Source organism: Sebastes umbrosus, chromosome 15 (genome assembly GCF_015220745.1).
Source record: "Sebastes umbrosus isolate fSebUmb1 chromosome 15, fSebUmb1.pri, whole genome shotgun sequence".
Classification (NCBI taxonomy): domain Eukaryota; kingdom Metazoa; phylum Chordata; class Actinopteri; order Perciformes; family Sebastidae; genus Sebastes; species Sebastes umbrosus.
In genome coordinates this window covers 22,660,795-22,686,815 of record NC_051283.1, presented here as the reverse complement: position 1 = coordinate 22,686,815, position 26,021 = coordinate 22,660,795, and the positions used below count along the sequence as shown (strand labels likewise).

Genomic DNA, 26,021 nt, shown 5'->3' with positions numbered 1-26,021 from the left:
AAGCTGACGCCATGACTCCGGCTAGTCTCAAACAATTTTATACATTCAAACATCACATACAAAAATGTTATTCACATTACCTTATTTAAAAACTATGCCAAAATTCCATGCAGTGAGGTATACATATTTCAAACCTTAAGAAACAAAAAATAAAAAATAAACAAAATAGCACGCCAGATGAATCATTCATTGTTTGTTTATGCAGTTAATTGCATTAGATACTCTTTTAATGCTTTCTTGAAAGTGGCTCTGGTATTTGTTTTAGTAACTTGATTTAGTTCCATCCTGTAATAACTCTAAATAACAGTCGATTGGAGGAGATTTTTTTTAAGTGAGTCATCCCTCTCGCTTTAAGCAAGTTTAGTATCCTAACATAATGTCGTTGCTAGGAAACCGCTTGGCTTGGGTGATGTTCTGCACTTAAACTACGTGGTCACAGTTAGGGCTGCCCCCTCGGTTGGCCTTAGTCGACTCAATTTCTTTAGTTTATTAGTCTTTTTTTAAGCTTTTTTTAATGCTGAATGACTTATTTCCAAGAAACTTATGACTGACTTATGACCTCTCAGAAACTTATGAGCACATCTCTCACTCCTTTCTCTGCTAACGTCTCTCTCTTTCGGTCTCTGCCCCTTCTTTCGGCCACTCTCATGAGAGCATAAATGTTGACTGAAGTCAGCAGGTAGCACCATACACCCCCACCACCAGCACCACCAGCACCATAAAATGTCCTCTGAAGGTGGATAACATCAGTCACTTTATAGTGCCAACAATTACCATGTACATTTGAGATACACAGGGCTGCCCCCTCTTAGTCGACTGGTCAACTTATCAGTCGTTTCGGTCTTACTCAACTAAGATTTCTTCAGTCATCACAGATGACTTATTTCTAAGAAACTTATAACTGACTTGTGACTACTAAGAAACTTAAGAGCACATCTCTCACTCCTTTCTCCCCTAACGTCTCTCACTTTCTGTCTCTGCCCCTTCTTTTGTCCATTCTCACGAGAGCATAAATGTCAACTGAAGTTAGCACCATAACCTTAAATCAGAGCTAAGATGTCCTCTGAAGGTGGATAACATCAGTCACTTTATAATGCCAACAAATACCATATACATTTGAGATACAGAGTTACCCCCCCCTAAGATTTCTTTAGTCGATTAGTTGTTTTTTTATGCTTTTTTCATGTAGAATGACTTATTTCCGAGACATTTATGAGCACATCTCTGGTAAACACAAGATTTAAAGTGGTGCTTTTGTGTGATTCTTTGTGTAGAAACTCAGTTTTACAGATCTGTCGATTAAATCAACTAATCAATTAATCAACAAAATCGAATGAGTGTTAGTTGATTAAGAATTTCTTTGGTCGGGGACAGCCCTAGTTACTATCCAGGCAGAGGATTCAATACATTTGAACCAAATTTGTGTTTTTAAAATCCGCTTAAAGGGGAACACCACCTAGATGAAGAATTCCAATATGTTATTCCAACAGCCGAGTAAAGTTCAATCAATATTTGTGAACATGAGCTGCTCTCTCTGAAAGCCAGAAACCAGAGAAGTAAGTCTCAAACTTGTGATGTCATCAAGTATAAAGTCCGGCGCTGCTCCATACACGATGAATGGAGATTTTATGGACCCACAGGACCTTTTTTTAATACCCAAATGAGCTTTACTCTTTTGTAGTGTTGTGAGATGAGAAATCATTCCCCTGGGTGCTCTCAGTGTCATGTAGAAAATCTCTCCCTATTCATCGTCTATGGAGCAGCTCCACACATTATACCCTATGACATCACAAATTTGAGTTTTAGCACTCTAGTTTTTGGATTTGGGAGAGATTTGTTGATGTTTACTAATATTTTTTGGACTGTCTTAGATCATAGGAATAACATGTATGAATTTTGGATAATGCACATAGTTCCCCTTTAAACATTTTTTATTCTCTGGCGACACCCAACACACTTGAAGGAAACTGTGATCCAACTTGTTGCTTTTTGAGCTTATTTTAGCAACTTGATCTTTGCAACAGAAAGTCTGATCATGAAGCCTTTATAAACTTTATTTATAATAAAAATGATAAATGTGAGGAGTGCATTGCCTGCTCGTTCATAATATGAATGTGCCATCTGCTGCAGCCGGTTTTTCTGACACATCTCACGGTGCACCAAAACCCCTCAGGGACTGCTGCTCGGACCCGGTTGGACAAACCGGTTGAGACTTTTTATGGGCTGCTGCCACACCGACCGACCGTCTGTGACGTCAGCCGGTTGCGCGTCACCGTGAAGATGGCGGAGGCTGCGGATTCACCACAACACCGGTTCTTCTGTCACTGCTGTCACCGTGAAACTAACCCAAAACTCCCGGTGAGTCACTTTGGAGAGTCTTTTTTTATTCCACGTACGCGTGCTGCTGGGAATAATCCTGGAGGGGTTAGGATTAAAGATTTATTTAGAGCTCTTTCTTTTTTTAAACTTGCTAAATGAAGTGATTAATTTGACATTTTTTTTAAATGATAGTGTGAACATTAAAGCACACATATATGACAGCCTGTCGGTGGTTGTTTATGTGAGTAAAAGCATGCACCAAGATCTTCCATTAGAGAGAGAGAGAGAGAGAGAGAGAGAGAGAGAGTTTAAATCTGGTGATTCATGTTGCCATATTTAGACGCACCACTATTGGCGACTCTAGTTTCCAGTTGTCTTCTGTCAAACTGAGAGTGAGAGACGTCCAGTAGGAGGAGCAGGCTGGGTGTCACCACATGCACATGCATAAAGCGTTTACAGGGTTTTCTAAACGGTTGCATACCATGAAGCCACAAATATGTGTCTCTAAAAAAAAACCACAGCCCGTTTTTGTTTTGTCCCATGTTTTTGTCATCTCAAGCAACTGAAAGACATAACTTTTTTTAACTTTCACAGTTTTTGCTGGACAGTCTCTGTTGGAGCGCATTTAGGTGCGCAGCTGACACTTGTCATGGCACCATTACGCACGGATATTGTTGTGATGGAGCTTATGGAGCACGTGTGTTGTGTGTGCGTAAGAGAGAGACGGAGAGATATTGGATTAATCTGCAGTATATGTAATAAACAGAATCCCCCCTCCAAAAAAAACCCCATCATATGACCAAAATATAGGGAAACCCCTATGCAGATAAATAGAATAGAGTAGAGACTTTATTGTTATTGTCATGGAAAACAACGAAAAACAGTTTAGCAGCTCTTGGCAGTAAAAACAAACATTAAAAGCAAACATAAAAACATTCAAATCAAAATATAGAAGTGGAGTAAACAGTCCAAATTTGTATACTAGACCTATTTTTTAAAGATTATTTTTAGGCATTTAGGATAAAAGTGATGCCATGTGACAGGTCCCCATCAGCCAGAATCAAACTGGAGACATTATAATAACAATGTGTCAATATGCAATACATACTGTATAACTGCAATGTACCTGGTTTGATTCTGGCCAGGAACCTTTGAGGCATGTCATACTCCTCTCTAACTCCCCACCTTTTCTGCCTGTCATGTCACTATCTAATAAAAGGGGCAAAAAATAAATAATAATCTGAGCATGACAGTGACCACAAAGCCATAAAGAAATGATTTTCCAAATTTCGTGTGAGAGAAATTGACTGACTTGGCTTGCACAGAGCCCTGACCTCAGCCCAATCCAGGAGCCTCTGGGATAAACTGGAGCACCTACTGTGAACCAGACCTTATCAGCCAACATCACTCTGCAGCTAGTTCCCAAAACCTTGTCCGAAGCCTTCCTAAGAAGAATGGAGGCTCTGATAGCAGCAGATTAATCCCCGAAGGTTTGTTTGAGTGTCCACATTCTTTTGTTTCTCTCTTCTAGGATTTCGTCTGCCCCAGATGTGACTCTGATTTCATCGAGGAGGTGACAGAAGACTCCAGGTACAGCTCAGTTTTGGTGTTTAGATTTACTGCTCTTTATACTGTAAGTATACTCTGGTTTATAAAAAAAACGTTTTAAAGAGGACCTATTATGCAAATTTTCATGTGCATACTTGTACTTTGGGTTTCTAATAGAACATGTTTACATGCTTTAATGTTCAAAAACCGCTTTACTTTTCTCATACCGGCTGTGCTGGGTTGCTGTGAAATGCTCCGTTTGAGCTCCTCCCCCCCAGAAAAGCCCAGTTTGCTCTGATTGGTCAGCTGGCCCGCTATGTTGTGATTGGTCAACTGAAACAAACTTTTCGGACTCCGCTCCAGCTCTGCTCTAACTAGCTTTGTTTGAGGGTGTGCCAAACTGGCCGAAAGGCAGGTTATACGCAAATATGTTACTTAGTGACATCACCATGTTACGGATAAAAAGGCGGGACTTCGAGCAAGACGTTTCAGGCAGTTAAAGGAGCAGTGTTTCTGTGGGGGACAAAAACTCCCTTTCGCATGGACTTTGGGCTTTATAACTTTGCAGACCTTTTACATGCACAAAACACTATATAACACACTAAATTAAAGGGAAAAAGCACTGAAGCATAATAGGTCCTCTCATTATTAGAATGCATGATGGTCGCAGTGACAGTGTCAGGCTCTTAAGAGTTATGTTTTTCCTTTTACACCACTGATACTAAAACTGTTTTTTATTTTACTCTCCAGTCTCCTGCAGAACAGCACATCAGTGGCCAGTGAAGACTCAAACTCGTTGTTCTCAGAGGTACGTCCTTACAAATGGCATTTTAATATGTACACTCCTCTTTCTCCTGAGGCTTTTGTTTGACATGTCGCTTCTCTGGTTTCTCTCTCCAAGTTATGGCAGCTGCTGTTTATGGAGCGCTCTGCTCTGCTGTCCCATCCGCCCTCCTCAGAGTCCGACCCGGACGACAGCGAGCAGGTATCTGCAGGTCAGAGCCGTCCTTCTCCGGTGTCGCCGGGCGCTGCCGAGGCCGGGGAGCCAGAGTCTCCTCTCCAGCCTGAACAAGAGAGGTCGTCCAGGCCTGAACAAAGGCCTGCAGTGGAAGGGTGTGTGAACATGGTACACAGAATCATCACCAGTGTGTGTGCTGAACTATGACGATGGCAAAATCCTTTAGTGTGCCAGTTGTTTATATATTTCTTTATATTTATGTCTTGTTATTAGTGAATAAAATAATAACTATTCTTAATCAAAGTTCGTAAAGAGTCCATGCTTAAGGATCCCTATGTAAAATCATTATTCTTCATCTTGTGTATCATGCAAGTATCAGTATCAGACTGTACAGTATATAGTATGCTTTGGGACACTCTTGTGATAACAGCTGCATGCATCAGTTGATTTACTGACTCCAAGTAAAACCATAAAGGCATGGCATGAATTTAAACTGCTGAATATGAAGTAAAGTATGTGTTTTTTAAGCAGACATCTTTGCTGTCTATTTTTTTGCCCTTTCAAGGATGGTGCAGCAGTTCTTGGCCGGCCTGTTCGCCAGCAACGGAAACCCCGGTGCTGCACCAGCTGCCCTGTAAGCGCTTTTTCATTTTCGATTCACATCATTTATTTTTGATTTCATCTAACGTTGTGTGATAACCTCCTTCTCTCTCTCTCTCTCTCTCTCTCTCTCTCTGTCTCTCTCCCTCGCTTTTGCTCTCTGTCTTTTTATCTCTCAGATCCAGCATGCTACAGTTGCACTCAAACCCTGGTGATTACGCGTGGGGTCAGGGAGGTCTGGACGCTGTCATCACAGAGGTCAGTGATATCAGGTGGTGATTTCTAAGACTAAACACAAAGCATTCCTTCTTCTTCTTCCCTCTCTTGCAACCTTTTATAATGAAACTCAAAACCCTCAAATTCTGTTCCCATTGTGTCATTTCTCATGCTTTTATCCATCCATTAGGACTCTCTTGTTTCGCCTCATGTCTCCTCCGTACTTTCTTGTCCCACTCACCTAGCTGTTAGGACAGTTGGAGAGCACAGGTCCACCTCCTGCAGAGAAGGAGATGATCTCGTCCCTGCCAACAGTTTGCATCTCTCAAGAACAGACAGGTAGCCATCCCAGCATCACGGCATACTGCACACCATCTTATTTTTCCTTCCCTCCTTCCTCCCATCTTTCCTTTCCTCCTCTTATCTCTCTTTTATGTCTCATTTACTCTGTCTGTCTTGCTTTCCCTCCTTTCATCTTTGCTTCCTCCTCCTATCATTACTTCCCCCTTGATATCTTTCCTTCACTCTTTTCCCCCTCTTATTGGTCCTTTCCTCATCTTCTCTTTTATCTCTCTTTTCCTCCTGCTTTCTTGACTTCCTTCCTCCCCTCTTCCCATTCCTCCTATTTTCCTTCCCTCTCTCTATCTGTCCTATCTCTTCTTCCCTCATCCAAGCTTTCATTTCCTCCTCCTAGCCTTCCTTCCTTCCTCTTATCTTTCCTTTCCTCTTCCTATCTCCCCTTACTTCCTCTTATCTTTCCCTTTCTCCTCATTTCTCCTCATTTTTCTTCATTTCCTCCTCCTGGCTTTCCTTGAATCCCTTTTTCTTTCCATTCCTCTTCCTGATGCTCCTTCCCTCCTCCTTTGTTTCCTTTCCTCTTCCTATCTCTCTTTACTTCCTCTTTCCTTTTCTCCTCATTTCTTTCCTTTCCTCCTCCTAGCTTTCCTTGCATCCGTCTTTCTTTCCTTTCCACCTCATGTCGCTCCTTCTCTCCTCCTATGTTTCCTTTCCTCTTCCTACCTCTCCTTATTCCCTCTTATCTTTCTTTTCCTCCTCTCTTCCTTCCTTTCCTCCTCCTACTTTCCCCTTGCCTCCTCCTAGCTTTCCTTGCATCGCTCTTCATCTCCTCCTCCTATTGCTCCTTCTTTCCTCCCATGTTTCCTTTCCTATTCATTATCTCTCCTTACTTCTACTTATCTTTCCCTTTCTCCTCATTTAATTTCTTTCCTTTCCTCCTCCTCCTAGCTTTCCTTGCATCCTTCTTTCTCTCCATTCCTCCTCCTATCGTTCCTTCCCTCCCCGTTTCCTTTCCTCTTCCTACCTCTCCTTATTCCCTCATATCTTTCTTTTCCTCCTCTCATCCTTCCTTTTCCTCCTCCTACTTTCCCCTTGCCTCCTCCTCGCTTTCCTTGCATCGCTCTCTTTCTTTCCTTTCCTTCTCTTATCTTTTCTTTACCTCCTCCTGTCTTTTGCGTCCTCCATCCATTTTTTTTTAACTTTTCGCTCGTTCCCTCCTCCTATCATAGCTTCCTTCCTCTTATCTTTCCTTTCATCTTCCTTATCTCTCCTTACTTCCTCTTATCACTCCTTCCCTCCTATGTTTCTTTTCCTCTTCCTATCTCTCCTTACTTCCTCTTATCACTCCTTCCCTCCTATGTTTCTTTTCCTCTTCCTATCTCTCCTTACTTCCTCTTATCTTTCTTCTCTCATTCTAGCTTTCCTTACATCCGTCTTTCTTTCCTTTCCTTCTCCTATCTTTACCTCCTCCTATCTTTTGTGTCTTCCATTATATATATATATATATATATATATATATTTTACCTCTTCACTCCTTTCCTCCTTCTATCATACCTTCCCTCCTCTCTTTCCTAGTTATGAGTATCAGTAAGTAATTAATGAATGTTTCTTTTCTGGCCTGGATGCAGACTACTTCTAAAAAGTAGTGGAAGGTTTCTCTTGCAGCCATGGCAACCATTTATGTATTATAATGACTTACTACTGTTTTAAAAAGAAAACACAACCTATTAGCCATTTATAAAATCTGAAGTAAAAGCAATATGACTCATTGTTAAGTGGTATGAAAGCTGCTAAATCTTTATTCACACATCATAAATTAAACTGTGTTAGCTAAATGAAATGACTACATTACAAAAAGTATCACTGCATTGCACTGTAACAGAACTGTTTTGCACATTTGAGGCGTTATGAATCATCAGGAATGTTATGACTGTATCTATTTCTCTGTGTGTGTGTGTCTGTTTCTCTTGCACACCCACACACTCATACTTTCTGTTTCTGTTGTTGTTGTTTGTGTCTCCCAGACTGCAGACTGGAGTGTCCAGTTTGTAGAGAGGAGTATTCATCAGGGGAGTCTGTCAGGAAGCTGCCCTGCCTCCATTACTTCCACAGTGAATGCATAGTGCCTTGGCTGGAGCTGGTAAGGACGAACGAGGAGTGGATGTGGTCTAGTGGGTTGAAGGGTTTCAAGGTCTGTTAAATCTGTCATGAAGGTTTTAAGAGTGTGTCACACATCCTGAATTGAGGACAACATGGAAACATTTTTTGTTACCAAATGTTTTTCTCATGGTTGTACTGGAAAGATGTTGTTACACCACTGACTTTTTTTCTCTTCCTCCCCACAGCACGATACCTGCCCAGTGTGCCGAAAAAGCCTCGACGGCGTCGACAACAGCCTCCCGCCCACATCAGAACCCCCAGACGCTCGCTCCATCAGGACGGAGCAACAGGAGAGGCAGGCGATCTGAGAAACTTGACAAGCATCTCTACACCTGCTTTACTGTTTTCAAAGAGACACGCTTCTGCACCTCTGACCTTTCCCTCCGCATCGACTGCTTTTAAATAAAACAGGTTACATGCATCACAGTCAATAACTTGCAGCTTCAACTCTCACTTCACTCATCTCTTGCTAAGGACCTTTTATGTTTTTCTACTCCAACATCTTTTAAGCCACTCTACACACAAAAGGACCGTGCAGTTTGCAGACAAGACATGGAGGTGATGTGTCCTTCTTGCTACACTGCCCTCTTAAGTGCTTTTCTGAATGACTGACTTTGATGTCATGAACTAATCGCCGCTGAGCTGCCAGCGGTTGTCAAAATGATGGGAATTCACAGAGTTATGAAGTAACACTTTTGCATTAAGGCTTCTTTGTAAGACGATTTCCTCCTGCGGAATATTTAGTTTTCCACCCAGTCTGATTCAGCGTTGATCTCCTCTCTATATTAAAGCCTAACCCTGTGATCCCCGCCCTCTGCACCTTCTTTCATCTCCCTAATCAGGAGACAGTCTGACGCAGATATATTCATAACCATACTGCAGACTTTTTATTGCTCAACCAACCGATCTCTGTATTAATCAGAACATTTGAGGCTTTTTTGAAGTGGTTACTGCTTTATATCGATTATAGATATTTTTTTGACAGATTTTAAACTTCAATAGAACTCAATAGAAAAGTTTACTTGAATATGGCAGTATATATAGAGTACAGTAAAATATACCCTAATCCATTGAAATATGATCTAATAAAACAAAATAGTGCAGTATATCATAGAGTTTACAGGAATATAAAATATACAACTGTTTCAATATTGTTGGCTATACTGAGCAGAATACAGTGGCGCAGAATATAGTGCTGAAACAAGTCAGTTAATCGAATAGTCGATGACAGAGAATTAATCGTCACTAATTTTGATAATTAATTAAGTCATTTATTAAGGAAAAAAATAGAAAATTTGTTGGTTCCAGCTTCTGAAATGGAAGAATTTCCTGCTTTATTATCTCATTTATAGCATTATAAATTTAATTTTTTAGGACTGTTGGTCAGACAAAACAAGCAAGTTGAAGAAATGATGTCACCTTGCACGTTGAGTAACTTTTTTAAATTATTTTTAATTTTTATTGTTTAACAATTTTCTGACATTTTATAAACGTATCAATTAACCTGAAAAAAAACGATCAACAGATTAATCAATAATGACAATAAGCAGTTGCAGCCCTAATAGAATAAAATAGGTGACTCCACTATAGCACAGCATACAGTAAAATATAGTCTATTATTATTATTATTATTATTAATATTATTATTGTTATTATATAGTAAAATAATAAAAAATAAAAAATAAATAAAAATAAATAATCTAACAAAAGCCAAATACAACAACAAAGAATAGAAAATAATAGAGCAGAATATAGCACACCGCAACTATTGATTATTTTCATTATCGATTCGTTTATTCGTCAACGATTTATCAATTAATCATTTAAACATTAATTAATTAAATTAATTAAAACAATAAAATGCCAATCCATACAATTTTTTTGTGACACACGGTCCAAAACCCCAAAGAAATTAAATTAAATATACATTTGCAATGATAAAAAAATAAAAAAAAAAAACGGAAGAAAAGCAGCAAATCCTCATAAGAAGCTGGAACCAGAGATAACTATTTTTTCTCAATACACTACCGATTAATCGGTTATATATATTAAAAAAAACATTGCCTATTTATTGTACATCAATAAACTGACAGATATTAGTGGACTAATCACTTCGGCTCGGACAGAACAGAAGAACTACCATCCTTATGGAGCAGGAATGATTTATTTATAGGCTAAAGTGCTCCTGTTGCCTCCTCCTCCTGTCTAGGTGTGTTTATATAGACTGTATGTTGACACCAGCTGGACCAGGCAGGTTGACAGGTGACTGTTGCATAGCAGCAGAACACACCCTCAACCCAGAACACAGCTACACAAGCAACCCCAAAAATAGTGAAATAATGAAACATTTTTGTCAATGACCAGAGGACCGCAGCAAGGAACCGACCGACATTTGCTCCTCTGCTCTCCTCTGCTCTCCTTTCCTCCCCTCCGCCCTCCTCGGTTCCTCCTCCTCTCCTCCTCCTCTCCTCTCAGGGACTGAGTATTAGTGATGTGTAGGTCATGAACGAGTCGGTTCAAAGAGCCGGCTCTTTTAAGTGAACGATAAGATCCGGTTCAAAGAGCCGGTTCTTTTAAGTGAACGATAAGAGCCGGCTCCTGTCCAAGAGACATTTTTTTTTTCTTTTCTTTATTTAATAATTCAAGGCAGAATGATAGGACGATCTTCTCCGCGACACGGGCACTCCATGCACCGACTGTGACTGAATGTTGTGTTAATGACGTCCGTGCGACCAATCAGGTGATGAAAGACAAGGATCATACCATCAAGCTTGGGGGGGTGTGGGGTGCGCGGCACACTGACGGTCTACAGCAGGGGTCGGCAACCTTTACTATCAAAAGAGCCATTTTAGGAAAAAAAAAAAAAAACTGTCTGGAGCCGCAACACATTTGCAGTGAGGTAGGGGCCACATTGAGGGTAAAAGAAATCTGAGATTTTGAGAATAAAGTCATAACTTTACGAGAAAAAAAGTCATAATATTACTAGAATGAAGTCATAACTTAACAAGAAAAAAAAGCCTTAATATTACGAGAAAAAAGTCTTAACATTACTAGAATAAAGTCATAACTTAACGAGAAAAAAAAAGTTGTAATATTACGAGAATAAAGTCATAACTTTACGAGAAAAAAAGAAAATAACACTTACAATTTCTACTACTATATTACTATACATATATACTAATATTATGACTTTATTCTCATAATACTACGACTTTTTTTCTCATAAAACTTTTCTCGTAATATTATGACTGTATTCTCAAAATGTCAGATTTATTTTATTTTCATCATTGGCCCTAATACTCCGTCATACCGTCGTACCATAGACCTACAACAATGATAATTAAAAATGAAAATGTAAACAAAAAACATTTCCAATAATTTTTTTATAAATCCACAAAGCGACTGGAGCGGATATAAAGAGCAGCATGTGGCTCCGCAGCCGCAGGTTGCAGACTCCTGGTCTACAGGTACAGAGCAGGAGGGAGAGGAGGAGAGAAAGAGAGAGAGGAGTGCGGTGCGCAAATAGCAGAAAAGATGAGTGACAGTCGGAAACGAAGCAGCATGTAAAATTATGGTATTCTGGAAATTATAAGGTTTGGTATAATTATATTGAATGAATTAAGTGATATATGTGCACACAGATAGATAGATAGATAGATAGATAGATAGATAGATAATAACTTTATTAATCCTGAGGGAAATTCAAGTTTCCAGCATCACAGTTCCATAGTGCAAAACATGTTAGTAAAAAGGCAGTAAAAAAGTTAGTAGTGCAAAGAACAAAAAAATAAAATAATAATGCTAATAATAAAAACTTACTTAAAAAAATTATAATTAATACTACACATACTAATCATAGCTCAAAAACAGTGCACAATTTTGGCTGAATTATAAAAGCCAGAAGTGGTTAAAACGAAGAGCAGTTTGGGAGCTGAAAGAGCCGGCTCTTCTTGGTGAGCAAGTTTCCAGCATCACAGTTCCATAGTGCAAAACATGTTAGTAAAAAAGTTAGTAGTGCAAAGTACAAAGTACAAAAATAAATTAATAAAAATCATAGCTCAAAAACAGTGCTACATTTTGGCTGAATTATAAAAGGCAGAAGTGGTAAAAACAATGAGCCGTTTGGGTGCCAAGATATTTGTAGGAGTCAACAACTTCAATGTTGACTCCTACAAATATAGTATAAGTATATTAAATAATTTAAGTGATATATGTGCACACATACTAATCAAAAATCAAAACTGCGCTAAATTTGGCTGAATTATAAAAAGGCAGAAGTGGTAAAACGAAAAGAGCCGTTCGGGAGCCAAAAAGAACCGGCTCTTCTTTGATGAGCTGAGCCAAATGCTCCGCCTCACTAAAAAGCTCCGGACTGCCCCTCACTAGTGCCCGTGTTGTACTGAGACAGTAGCGATCCGGGCTGAAGCAGCAGAGACATGGAGGAGGCCCGACTAACCACAGAGAGGCCCGAGCTGCTGACACATCATCCCCGGCCTGTAGCCACATAAACGGCGTGTCGTGTGAGCGGATTTACCGGAGCATCTCGGGGAGATATTAACGGATACACCAGAGTCGCTGTAAGGATATAAATGTACCCTTCGAGGAGGAAGAAGAGAGAGACCCATTTCAACGTCTCTGTTGATTCAACGCAGCCGCCATTTTGTTGACAGTTGGTGTGTTTTTTTTATTTTAATAACCCTTCACGGCGCTTTGCATCTACTTATTACACCATAAAACCGCTGGAATTTAACACCACGTTTTTTATTTCTCGTTTCTGTCGATTTAAATGTCTTTTTAAAACCAACATTACGGTGTTTTTTTCTCTGCTTTTAGCTTGACATGCTAAGTGCATCGTTAGCTGTCCGTCGTAGTAACACGAGAATGTGCCTGCGAGGAGATGTACGGTTATGTGCATCACTTGTGCACTTGTGTCACATTCAATCGGTGTATTACACATTGTTAGAAAGCTGTAGGCGTTTTGTGACTCATTTAGCAGCTTTAATGTTACACATATTGTTTGTTAAAGCTGATAAAATGTGGTTGAAATCGCCCCTCAAAGTGATAGATGGCTAGTTAGCTGCTGCCAGTTGTGCCATTGATGCACAGTCTATTATTGGACGTGATGGGAGCTAGTAGCTTGTTGCAAAATAAACACAAACCTTTGCATAATGCATAGGTTATATTAAGGTTATATTATACAAACCTTTGCACAATGCATAGGTTATATTATACAAACCTTTGCACAATGCATAGGTTATATTATACAAACCTTTGCACAATGCATAGGTTATATTAAGGTTATATTGCACAAGCATTTGCACAATGCATAGGTTATATTAAGGTTATATTGTACAAGTCTTTGCACAATGCATAGGTTATATTAAGGTTATATTATACAAATCTTTGCATAATGCATAGGTTATATTAAGGTTATATTATACAAACCTCTGCACAATGCATAGGTTATATTATACAAACCTTTGCATAATGCATAGGTTATATTAAGGTTATATTGTACAAGCCTTTGCACAATGCATAGGTTATATTAAGGTTATATTGCACAAGCATTTGCACAATGCATAGGTTATATTAAGGTTATATTAATCAAGCCTTTGCACAATGCATAGGTTATTTTAAGGTTATATTATACAAACCTTTGCACAATGCATAGGTTATATTAAGGTTATATTATACAAGCCTTTGCACAATGCATAGGTTATATTAAGGTTATATTGTACAAACCTTTGCACAATACATGGGTTATATTATACAAACCTTTGCACAATGCATAGGTTATATTAAGGTTATATTATTACTTTACTGCCTTGAATGTTATTATCCTAAATATAATGAAAATGCATGTTTTTTTTGGTGGGTGGAGGGGATGCTTTAGACGGTGACACCATTGCAACTTTGTGTTTTGGAGGTTAACAAATCGTTTTGTGGTCAACAGCTGTGTGCATTGATTTCTGATTGGGATTTTTGGGGTTCAAGATCATTATGTTGTTATTAATCTATTTGGCAACATCTAAAAAAAAACAGCTTTTATTGTGCAAAACTTTTGCACAATGCATGGGTTATATTGAGGTTATATTATTACTTTACTGCCTTGCATGTTATTATCCTAAATATAATGGAAATACATTTGTTTTGGAGGGGTGGGGGGGATGCTTTAGACGGTGACACTCGGCTTACACCATTGCAACTTTGTGTTTTGGAGGTTGACAAACCGTTTTGTGGTCAACAGCTTGTGTGCATTGATTGTTGATTGGGGTTCAAGAACAATACGTTATTAATCTATTTGGCAACATCTGAAAAACAGCATTTATTATTTGCAAAGTGTAGCTTTGAATGCTCTTGTCGCTTTAGCTCATGTTTGGGTTAATATCTGTTAAAAGATGACATTTAAATAGCCCAAATCTGACTATTTGCTTGCGTTCAAGATCATAACTTTGTTATTAATCTATTTGGCAACATCTAAAAAACAGCATTTATTATGCAAAGTGTAGCTTGAATGCTCATGTTGTATGCTTTAGGTTAATATCTTTTAAAGATAACATTTAAATAGCCTAAATCTGACATTTTTCCACCTTTTCTTTTGGGCAATTCAGCACTTGGAAGATAAAAATATGTGGCCACCACGTTGATACAGCACGAAGGGAGAGGACACACAGAGCCAAATAATGTGAAACACCGTTTCTGGACAATTACCAGAGGTGAGTGCATAATATTGTGAATATCATACATTTTAATGTATTGTTGCTGTTTTGTTATGACAGTGTAGGAAACAAGATTGCTCACTGTTACTGTCAGTCCCTTCAACTGATTTTTATGTAATGTTTACACTCATTTTTGCTAAATTATTTAACTGCATGCATTGCAGCAGTGTCACCTTAATGTGCTGTCAGAAACTGCACGTCCTCTGAGGCCGGATTTCCTTTCGATTGACACAGTTATTATGAGTATGACTAAACAGGGATGAATTTGCTGAGTGATTATGAGTAAATTTAGGGTGGTGCGTCCTTGAAGGTGGGCAGTGTTGACTGTACTGGAAACCGAAAGCAGATAAAAAACGTTATTTGGTTTGTTCAGCCCTCCTGCTGTCCAGCCACGTTATTTGCATAACATGAGGAAAAGTGTAATTAATGAAATGCACAAATGTTATGCAGTGTATTTTAAGAAGGAAGGAACTGAGGATGTTTGCAGGGTGCTGCTCTGACTGACACCTGTCATTGCAGGTTTAAACATTACAGCCACCTCTTTAGTTTTAAGACCATGGTGTGTTGCAGACTCATGTTTGAGCACTTCCGCTGTTAGATGATACAAACATAATGGTAGCTAGTAGTAGTAAAGGAATGTGGCTGCTTCTCTCCCCCCCTGAGCACGGCTATCATACCGATGGAGTAAAAGCCCTGGAAATGACACGGAGCTCTAGGGGCAGACGCCAGCCCCTCGTGTGAATGGCGTTGGGGGTGGGTTTGGATAGTATTGCTGTGGCCAAAGGGAAATCAGCAGTTATGAACAACGTGTGCAAAAGTGAGGAGGGAGTGAAAGGAGGGAGGGAGGGGAAAGAAGTGGGAGGGGGCGAGGGAAGTTGTTTACTACGTCCCCTGCCTGCTCTGCCATTTCTTAAGGTTGTTCCCCTCATAGATAGATATTGATTCTCCTGTTTTTCCTTTTAAATTCTGACATTTGTTTATGTTTTATATTTATATGTCTTTCTACTTTAAAGATGAAGTAGGTAGAAGTGGAGCAAATATGATTTAAAAAAAGTTATTTTTATAAAACGGTCTCTATATCCTGACAGTTAGTGCATGAGACAGCTAATGTGAAAGAAGTCATGTGCCTCAGTGTCCTTCGGTGCTCCTAATGGCATCTGCAAGATTTCACAGACCGGAGGAAAACAACCAATCAGAGCCGAGCTGGAACCTGCCGTCTCTGAGCAGCTGTCAATCACTCGAGTACTCCGATCAAACGGTCAAACTAGGCAGCGCTGATAAAATATGAATCAATATTCTGTTACTGTAAAGCCTATTTCTCACCTCAAATGTTTTCTGAAACATCTTGTAGTGTACTGTTTAGCTGTAAAATGAGAAAGTTTGTGACCCGGCAGCCATGTTGAGATCAGTTGAGGAAATACCAGGCAGCGCTCACCAGTCGGAGCAAACATTATAGGATCGCTCTCTCTCTGAAATGACCTCGGATTGGCCAAAGTCTCCCGTCAAGGGCTAGATTTTCTAAAGCCTGAAAACAGAGCCATGAGGAGTTGCAGAAGTCTAGTTTTCTCTCAGAACACTTGAATTACAATATGCTGATAGGTTATTATGGGATTTTTGCCCAATTATTTCAAAAATATTCTGCCTAGTGCAGGTTCAACTCCTGGTTATTTCTCCGAAAGTAAAAGCAGACAGGCAGCATGATTGATATCTGTGTTTAAAAACAGTAGTGCTATTGTTCTCCTGTATGACTGTACAAATCGAAATGACTGCAGAGTGGTGTCAACTGCTTTGTTAATACAAAAGTACCTAGATGCTAAACATGAAAATGACACATGCTTTAGTGTTTCGGCTTATCAGTCAGAAAATTAGAAAGCGGTTCGGGCCCAGTGTCAGATCATTTACAGGAGAACAAGTGTCAGTTAATGACCTCGCTTAGCTTGTTAGAGGTGAGAGGAATGTTTTGACTCTCCGGGCGGCTCTTCTCTAGATTTGTGTCAGTAGCCTCTCACAGAGTTAGGTACTACTGTAGTGGCTTATTTTTGGCATAGCTGCTGTCAGGCAGCGGAAGCAGCTCGTATCACTGCGAGCGCTTAGTATAAAAGAATGAGGAGAGCATTTGTCACTCTGTGGGAGAAGGACACAGGGAACGGAGTTGGGGGGGGGAAGGGGTGGTGGGTGAAATGTGTTTTTGATTAAAGTAAGAACACAGTGACTTTAGTTTGTGTGCCGTTACTACGGCTTTCCAAGTTGGAGAAATAGAGTAGGGAGAGGACGGAAAAGCTTAAAGAAAACGGTGAAAGAACACTGAGATTGATGGAGTGTTAAAGAAAAGAGGGAGGTGTGATTCGAGCATGGTATGCGTAGCGAGGAGGAGTCTGCAGTTTTGAGGCGAAATGGAGTGAGTAATTGAAGTAAACACAGAAAAGAGGGCGTGGGGGGGAACTACAGGCCAGACTCCAAAAAAATCGGGCTGCGTTTACAGTGTGGTTCAGCGAAAAAAGAAATCTCTACTACTGTTTTCCACAGTCGTAATCCAAAACAAACACGGTCTAAGACTCTGTGCAGGGTAGATTTCTTTTTTTTCTTCTCTCTCTCGGTGTGACACTTTAGTGATGTGTCGACTTGTATGACTTTCCTCAGGCTCCATTAAGTGGCTCCTTTAGTGCTCTCCACTAATGTAGGGCGCAGAGAAACCGCCGGCACGTTGACGCTCTATCACTCACTCTCAGTTGCTGCTGGCGAAGGCTGGGAAAGGCGGCCGGATCCTCTGTCTGGTCCCAGAGGGCCCAATGTGCTGAGGTCACAGTTCTGAATTGCCTCCAAATGACTTCACCCAGAGAAAGCACCTGCTTGGGGGCGAATCCGCATTAAATCACTCAGTGACCACAGGGAGCCATAGACAACTTCATTGAATTGGGCTGTCCTCTAAGGAGCACAATTAAGAAACATGCTGTTCTCTGCCGCTGCTGTGCTAACTTAGCATATGAGCACCCGTTTCCACTACAACTAATGAGGGAACTTAAGGGATTGCTCATTTGGCGTCTTATCCTCTAACACCTCGGAAAGATGTGGCAGCACTGTGGGATTAACTATTGACTCTGTCTGGACCTTTTGGGCTTTGTAGTTCTCAGGTGGATAATTCATTGTCCTTGAGCCTAAGGTTACATCTCTCAGGTAGAAGAGCCATTGCTGTGTAAATAGGTCACAGATTGTTATAGGCCGTGAGGACGAACACACCATAAAAAGTCACCCAGACAGGATGAAGGACAGCCTCCAGCCAAGTAGATGATAAAAATTGTTGCCCTCCGTCTGCTTTCCACCATCATTCATTATAAGACATTTTATACTTCTCAGTTGCAGGGCGCTGTTTAAAACTGTCACTGTTTGGTTGATGTTCTGTGTTGCGGTGACTAATGTGGAATTTGTTTTCTCCCCCCTCCGCCCTCCTTTTCCTTCTCTCTCTCTCTCTGCTCTACCTGTCCTTACTCCAACAGTTGAAGGACGGAGAAAGAGGGCTGGACTGCCGAGGAAGGGACAGAAGCCACCTCAATACAAGGACAGCTTCACCCTCACCGTTATCCCCCTCCCCCCTTTTTCCCCCTCAACCCCTATCCCACCCCCCCCCCAACAAAAACTCTACCTGGTATCCACAACATCCCCTCCCTAGTGCAACTCGTAAAGTTCCGATGGATTCGAAAAATCAGGTGGGAGCTGCGACTCCACCCCCTCCTCTCTCTGGTGTACCCTCAGGGGAGCGAGAGAAGGAGGGAGGGGGTGGAAAGAAGGACGAAGAGGATGAGAAGAAAAGAGACAGAGAGAAGGAGGGAGCCGCCGCCGTCTCTGCTGGCGCAGGAGGGGCAGGAGCGAGCGGGCCGGGAGGCGCCGGCGGCGACCAGTCTCATTTCTCCATCAAAGAGAGCAGCCTGTCTGAAGGCAATGTCAAGCTTAAGATTGGCCTTCAAGCGAAACGCATGAAGAAGCCCCCTAAGATCTTGGAGAATTACGTGTGCCGACCAGCCTTCAGGGCCACCGTGAGGCACACGGGGCGTGGAGGAGGCGGTGCTCGGGGAAACCGCGCCGCGGCTACAGGTGATGGGGCAGGTGTTCAGACCCAGAGTCCTTCACAAGGCAGGGAGAAAGACAAGGAGAAGAGTCCCAGTGTCAACAAACCAGCCTCATCATCTTCATCAACCCCCTCGGCTAAAGCTCCTACGCCACCTCCTCCTGCTCCTCCTCCCGCCAGCACTACCACCCTGTCACCCTCCCAAGTGAATGGGAGCGCTCCGGCAAAAAGGGTAAGGAGGGAGAGCAGTCAATTTATGTATTTTGATTCAGCAACAGATTCACACTCAGCCAGCATGTTCACTGTATTATATTTATTTTGTTTACATTCACCTTACTTCCTTAAATGTTATTAGTCAGTCGTCAGTAAGGCAGTGGTCCACAAAAAGGTTATCGTAGTAATCACCATGTTATTGCACAGATAAAGAGCAGAGCATAAATTGTTCTTTAGTCCTCTTTGTTTTCTCTGTTGGCCTGTCCCTATTCATCATGCACCGCCCCCTCCAATCTCCCTCCGTCTGTGTCGTCTATATCCTCTGTTTCTGCACAGCCACGTCCTCTCCACCCCCCCTCCCCTGCGTGACCCCTACGCTAGCTCTCCCTCTCTGTCCCCAATCTGACCCTGATGAGTGTTATTGAGTTGAGTGTAACTTCCCCCTTGGGCATGCCCGGGAGCAGCAGACAGAAAATCTTATCAATGAATTGCAGTTTGTAAAAGGGATATAGAATCCTATTTCTGATTGATAGTTTACATCTAGCTGGGGGTCTCTGGTTAGATGTGTTGGGTTCAGTAATTTAGAAATTAGACATTGTATTTCTTAACTGTAATAATTAAATGATTCCTCCTAACCACCTATTAGTTCTTGTTAATAACTTGCCATCTCGTTCTTTTTTTCTTTTTTTTTTGCAGGGTTCACCAAAGACAGATTGCAAGTCTGAGACAAAGCCAGATGCGAAAGCAGCCACCACCACATCTGAGAGACCCCTTAACCTTCACCGCCCTCCGCCAGACAGCAAAACGCATCCCTCTGGGAAGAAAACACCGACTCCACAACCCAACCCCCGGACGTCTTCACCTTCTCCACCACTACCTGCGTCAAAAGAACCCAGCTTTGATGCTGTTAAACCTCCTCAATACAACTACAGCACTGAAAGTCAGAGAGACAAGGACAAGGGTGTTCAAAATTGGGGAGCGCCCACAGTCACTGAGAAATTAGCTCAACTCATAGCGACTTGCCCGCCATCGAAGACCCCTAAGCCAGCAAAACCTGCAAAGACTGACCCCGCTCCTCCTCTCCCAAACTCAGGCTTCATGGCCCCCACAGCCAAGCAGCGAGACAGAGCTATGGCCAACAGGAACACATATTCAAGAATGGTACACCTTTCTCCACCACCTCCTGTATCGCGGCCACCTGGTCGGCCCTATGGTTCTAGGAACAGAGACAGTGTTATGGAAAATTCACCCTCCCTGTTACCATTGAGGCAGGAATACACAGAGGGGTCGGAGAAAGCTAGTAGCAGCAGCGGTAACAGCATCAGCAACAGCAGCAGTCGCAGCAGCAGCCCAGCACTTACCTACGGCAATAACCGCCTGTCAGCAATGTCAAAGGACAGCAGCAATGACAACAGTAGCATTTCTAAGCCACAGTCACGTCCAGCTCACTGCCTACCCCACAACACAACGTCGCCATCTTGTCCCATTTCATCCTCTTCCATCGCCTCAGTTGAGCAGAGAACAGTGAGTGCAGTGAGTCACCTGGGCTCCCCTGCTCCCTCACAAGGTCACCACGCACGAGAGAGTCCTGCCTTGGCAGAGGAGAGCAGTGCAAGTGAGAGGGAGCAGGACAGCGACAGCCCGAGAGACTTAACCAAGTGCCCTCCTCTAACAGGAACAGGAAAGCCAGAAGGAAAAGACAAGGGGGCTAGTAATCAGTCACTACGAGTTGAGAGGGGGAAGAGCTGTAGTCCAAGTAAGCGCAGTCCCAATCGGGATAGTAGCCGACCCGGTCGGACTTGCAGTCCCCCTGAGCCTGTAAGACAAAGGGCATCTCCTTCACCGGAGCCAGATGATGACGAAAGCCCACTAACGCCTCTTAGAGATGATTCCCCTGATTCATCTATAGACTCTCCAGCAGAGCAGGACAGCAAACCTCTTAAAAAACGCAGGGGAAGGAAACCCCGCTGGGGCCGTATTATGAGCAAGGGTCAAAGAGTAGGCCAGGACAGTCCCTTCGACCAGAGCAAAACCATCTTGCCTTTATCTTCATGCTTGGAAACGGTGTCACCGCCGGCTAAGAGACCTGTGGGCAGGCCTCCAAACCCAAATAAGGTCAAACCAAATCCTGTGCCACAAAGTCCACCGTCAAAGCTCTTCTCTTCCCAGCCTAAGAAAAGGGGAAGGCCGAAGACCAAAATGCCAAGGCTTGACGCTCCGGCCCGTGGGTGCCTTCCTAACAAGTTGGCCCCCTCCAAGGTTTTTTCATCTTTAATGAAGTCCAAAGAAGAGCAGGACCCCCCTGTTCTTCACCCAGAGGTGGACCTGAATCCCCCTAAACCTATACCTAGAAAACGTGGACGCCCCAAGCGCCTTCCTCCCACCTTACCCCAGGAGGGTCAGCCCCCCACGTTGGCTCCAGAGGCAGGGGACGCGGGAGACAAACGGTTCCGCAGCAAAGGAAATGGGCAGCTTATCATGAAAACTATCATAGGCAAGATCAATAAGATGAAAAGTATGAAAAGGAAGCGTATTCTCAGTCAAATCTTGTTAGGCCCAAGACCAGAAGACCCCCCTAAATGCACCACCAGTGGGGTGGTTGGCAATGTGGAATCTGCAACCCAATCATTGTCCTCCCTGGCTGCTTCTTTTGGGGGGAAACTGGGGCCACAAATTAATGTCAGTAAAAAGGGCACGATATACATGGGTAAGAGGCGAGGCCGTAAACCAAAATCGGCGACTAATTCCACAGCTACAACGCCACCACCAGAACCCTTCCTATCCCCAAACACCACTTCCCCTCTCCATCATCACCAATCACAGTCCCAGCAACAGCACCAGCTCTCCTCTTCAGAGGTCTTTCCCTCCCCCTCCCTCTCACAGTCTAGCGGAGGCCATAGTCCCATCAGCGATGCCAGCTTTGTAGAGCCAGGCTCAGTGCACTTTGCAGGTCACTCTCACTACTCTAACCCCCATCACAGCCACAACACGTTCTCCTTCCCTCCCCCAACCTTTTCAGCACCTAATCCTCGCAACCCAGGATTGGGCTCAACGTCGTCATCTATGGCCACAGCAGCTTCCCAGAAAAAGTCATCTTGCCGTGGATACCATCACCACCACCACCATTACAGGCAGCACTACCATTATCAGAAGCTTTCCCCTCCCAGACCGCTCCATCCCACCTCCCCTGCCCCCCTCAGCGAGCTAAAAGAAGCCACTCCGTCACCAGTCAGTGAGTCACACAGTGAGGAGACTGTGCCCAGTGACAGTGGTATAGGAACGGACAATAACAGCACCTCTGACCGTGGCGAGAAAGCTGGAGGCGCGGGTGGCTTGGGTGCAATTGGGCTGCCACCCGGGATGGGCAGTGGATTATTAATGCCGGGGGTCATCGGTTCAGCTATGGGTCCAGGGGTGGGCCTTAATTCCAGAGGCAGGCGGCGTCACTCCGCTGTTCTTATGGAGCATCCCTCACCCTCTCCGTCACCCCACGGGACAAGGTCTTCACCCGACCCCAGGAGACCTCACCCAGCAGCTCCTGCCTCCTCCTTAATAGGACACAAGGAGAAACATAAGCACAAGTGCAAACGCCGCAGCCATGGGTGCCCTGGCTATGACAAGCTAAAGAGACAGAAAAGGAAACGCAAGAAGAAGTACTTGCAGCTGCGCTCCCGGCGGCACGACCCTGACTTTCTTGCTGAGCTGGAAGAGATTGTCGCGAGACTGAGTGAAATACGGATAGCACACCGCACCACAGGGCACCGGCTCAGCAGTGGGATAGGCATAGCAGCGGGAACAAGTAGAGTGCCAGGAGTGGGGAGCAGGGCCGGTGGTGGCATAGGAGGCACAGGCGGCCCTCCTCCACATCATTATGTCCACAGGGACCTCCTGCCTACAATCTTCAGGGTTAACTTCGGCAGCTTCTACTCCCATCCTGCATACTCCTGTGACCCATTGCACTATGTTCGTAAACCAGACATGAAGAAGAAACGTGGACGGCCTCCCAAACTGAGGGAGTCCATGTCTGAGGTTCCCTTTGTACCCGGGCTTGGATTCCCGCTCTCCAGTGGAGGCTTCTACCACCCCTCCTACAGCGTTCCCTACTCCTCTGGGCCCCTGGGTTTGGGCTATTACAGAGGCTTTCCTCCAGCTAGCGCTCTGTATCCCCACCCACACCACCAGCCACCTCACACAGCCCCATCCCACCACTCTCACCACTCGCCGTCTTTCCCCCCTCCTCCCCCGACATCTTACATGCACCATCACCACCCTTCACATCTCCTGCTGAACCCCTCTAAATTTCACAAGAAAAAACATAAGCTGCTTAGGCAGGAGTACCTGGGAGGAGGAAGGTCACCTGTCCTGTATCCACCCATGTCCTCTGAGCTTTCCTTCAACTGGCACCACAAACACAAACACAGACACAAACACAGAGAGCGCTGTGCCGAGGAGGACCGGGAGGAAGCGGCAAGAGGAGGATCAGCGAGCCGAGCAAGCGCAGGGATTTCTGACAGCGGAGCATCAGGGAAAGGGGAGCGAGTGGTCAGTTTAGGAATGGCAGAGTCTTTACAACGATGCCGCTTCGGACGAGACCCCGCCAGCGCCGGCGCCAGCAAGCAAGCTCCTTCCACTTCCGCCAACTCCCCTTCTTCTTCCTCATCTTCATCTGCAGAAAGGTACAAGCGCAAAGAGAGCTCCATGTCCTGTCTAGGCCCCTCAAGGCTTGCATTGGGTAGCAGCTCAAAAGGCCACCACCCTGTAGAGTCCTGGTTCAGGATGGGCAACTCTAAGGCAGACTACTCTAAGCTTTCACGGACTCACGTGGCACCCGGCCAGGGTCCCTTCACAGACGGACGGGCCGAAGACCCAGCAGGCTGCTCAGACAGCGACGACGAGGAGCCGCTCAGCCCCACGGAGGATGTAGAGCCCGGAGCCCACGATTCTCCAAACCTTACAAATCTGTTTGCCTCTGCTCTCACCCGCACTACGCTGAAGGGGGGCAGGAGCAGAAAGACTGAGGTAGTCGCAGAGAGCTCCGGCTTCTCCCGCATGGACCGGCCGATGAGGAAGGACCGTTCAACATCAGCAGAAAGGAGAGAGTTAGGTAAGTCGAATTCTATTGAGTTTAATTGTAAAGGTATGAATGAATGTATGAATGGGCTGCCTACAACAGAGCATCCACTGATATATAGGTTACAACAACATCTGCATAGTTAATTTTAATAAAAAAAAGACTGTATAGTAACCAGTAACAATAGCAGCAGGGAGCTATTTGAATCCCATATCGTTCATGTAGTCTATACACTTTTGTGTTTGACGAGCCATTCAGCACTTTTGACCCAAATTAAATTTGACATTGTTAAAGGTTATTGGAGTCAATTGTGCACCAAATTCATTTTCCAAAAATAGCTCTGGGCATGCAGTTGTGTCAAGAATCCTGTAGCTGAGTATGATTGGCTAATGTCTGATTAGCTTTATGGCTTGGCACAGCCATGGTCAAACTGGCACAGTGTGCAATCAATTAGATCCAGCACTGGTTCCAGGACTATGTATTTGGGCAATAGCCGTTGCAGACATTGCCATATGGCACAGCAAGTGGGCTCTCAGAGCTTGCTTGATCTCTGCTCAGTGAAGCCTGAAAATCCTTCATAGTGCTGAGAAGTTGTGTAGCGGTTACAACTGGAACCATCCATACCTCAGTCGTGGTTAGATCAAACAACACTAGAAAATTATCTGTTCTGTCTCTTCAGCCCTCTCAGCTGTCTCCCATCTGTACAGAGAAAACACTAAGTGGAATGGGCCGCTTATTTTAGTGAAAAAAATTCCTCTTGAAAGATGGTGACATCCCCCGTGCGTACACACTGTCTGACATTTGGTAGCTCTTACTAGTGGTTACGGGCTTGGCACAAAAAAAGCATGCGTAATGACTTAAACTGGCTCCTCTGCGAGTGTGGATGGCCGCAGTTGGCCACAGTTGATATAGCATTCCTGCCAGAGCAAAAGGGGGTGGAGTGTTTTGTTAACATGCTATATTTAGTAGACATTTCCCTCAAAAGCCCACAGTGTGAGGCCTCGTGCTATCCTTCAGCACAGCCAGCACCTGGGCTGAGCTAACGTTGCTGATGTAAGACACAGTGACTCCGAATGTCCCCTGACAAAGACTGATGTGCTTATGTGTCTCTGTGCACCGGTAAGGTGGGTGTTAGTAAGTGAGATGGGAAGGCTGTAAAGTCCCTGTTGAGGCAGCATGGTGCAGTTCAAAGCACGCCAGGGTAATCCTGGATTAGAGCTCAGGACCTGGGGTCAACCAGCGGTCGCAGACTGTGAAGGTAGAGGAGGCCAAAGGTGGGTACTGGGCTGCCACACAAGACAAGTGGGGAATGATGGAAGAAAATAGATCATGCTGACTGAAGAGTATGGATTGAGAGTGAAATGCAGGTATATTAAACGATAAACTCTTTTCCCGTTGCCAGTATGCCATAAGGCTGGGCGATATGGAGAAAATTAAATATCACAATATTTTTTTACCAAATACCTCAAGATCAATATTGTGATGATATTGTAGGGTTGACTATTGGTGCTTTCCCAAAATATTTACACAATGAGAGTTTTGATAAATAATCATCAGTAATGTGTATGTATAATAATGATTAAGTGGGTAACGACAAATAATAGAACAGCTAGAACAGTCTGTTAAGTTCAGAAAATTACATCACTTTACTGTAATGCAGCCGCTAAAACCAGGAAAAGACAACCCTTATGCCATATTACTATATCCAAAATCTTAGATGATATCTAGTCTCAGCTGTGCCATTCCTGTGCTGTGCTGTTGCACTGGCCTTTCTGTTTTTTTTCACGTTCAACGTCACGAACACGCAGGGTTAGTAAACGGTAAAATGTCACAGTGGTTACTTCTTTTTTATATCGG

General features: G+C 43.4%; 2 protein-coding genes across 4 annotated transcripts in view; both read left to right on the top strand.

Moving 5' to 3' along the window:
* Window positions 1–2,230: 2,230 nt before the first annotated feature.
* Window positions 2,231–8,907, top strand: si:ch211-81a5.1 (E3 ubiquitin-protein ligase RNF115). Its single transcript, XM_037794397.1, has 9 exons — window positions 2,231–2,358; window positions 3,851–3,909; window positions 4,618–4,675; window positions 4,769–4,980; window positions 5,391–5,459; window positions 5,605–5,683; window positions 5,887–5,980; window positions 7,963–8,078; window positions 8,284–8,907. Exons 1-9 carry the CDS (start codon window positions 2,281–2,283, stop codon window positions 8,404–8,406), a joined length of 888 nt encoding a protein of 295 aa, XP_037650325.1. The 5' UTR covers window positions 2,231–2,280; the 3' UTR covers window positions 8,407–8,907.
* A 3,596-nt stretch (window positions 8,908–12,503) lies between these two features.
* The window catches only part of ash1l (ash1 (absent, small, or homeotic)-like (Drosophila)), a 35,641-nt gene continuing 22,123 nt past the window's right edge, over window positions 12,504–26,021 (top strand). For 2 of the 3 annotated variants that reach the window (XM_037794386.1, XM_037794384.1), the window contains exons 1-4: window positions 12,504–12,675; window positions 14,710–14,814; window positions 18,312–19,112; window positions 19,790–24,197. In XM_037794386.1, the coding sequence (XP_037650314.1) occupies window positions 18,504–19,112; window positions 19,790–24,197 (5,017 nt within the window). In that variant the 5' untranslated portion in view covers window positions 12,504–12,675; window positions 14,710–14,814; window positions 18,312–18,503. Of the gene's footprint in view, window positions 12,768–14,709; window positions 14,815–18,311; window positions 19,113–19,789; window positions 24,198–26,021 lie in introns of all 3 variants that reach the window. The other variant, XM_037794385.1, reaches the window with a different exon arrangement.

Bases quoted from the DNA above. Each gene is read 5' to 3' on its own strand.
- si:ch211-81a5.1 (XM_037794397.1), top strand. From the start codon at position 2,281: ATGGCGGAGGCTGCGGATTCACCACAACACCGGTTCTTCTGTCACTGC. The intron at 5,460-5,604 runs GTAAGCGCTTTT...TTTATCTCTCAG, and splicing joins GGTGCTGCACCAGCTGCCCT to ATCCAGCATGCTACAGTTGC. The intron at 5,684-5,886 runs GTCAGTGATATC...CCACTCACCTAG, and splicing joins TGGACGCTGTCATCACAGAG to CTGTTAGGACAGTTGGAGAG.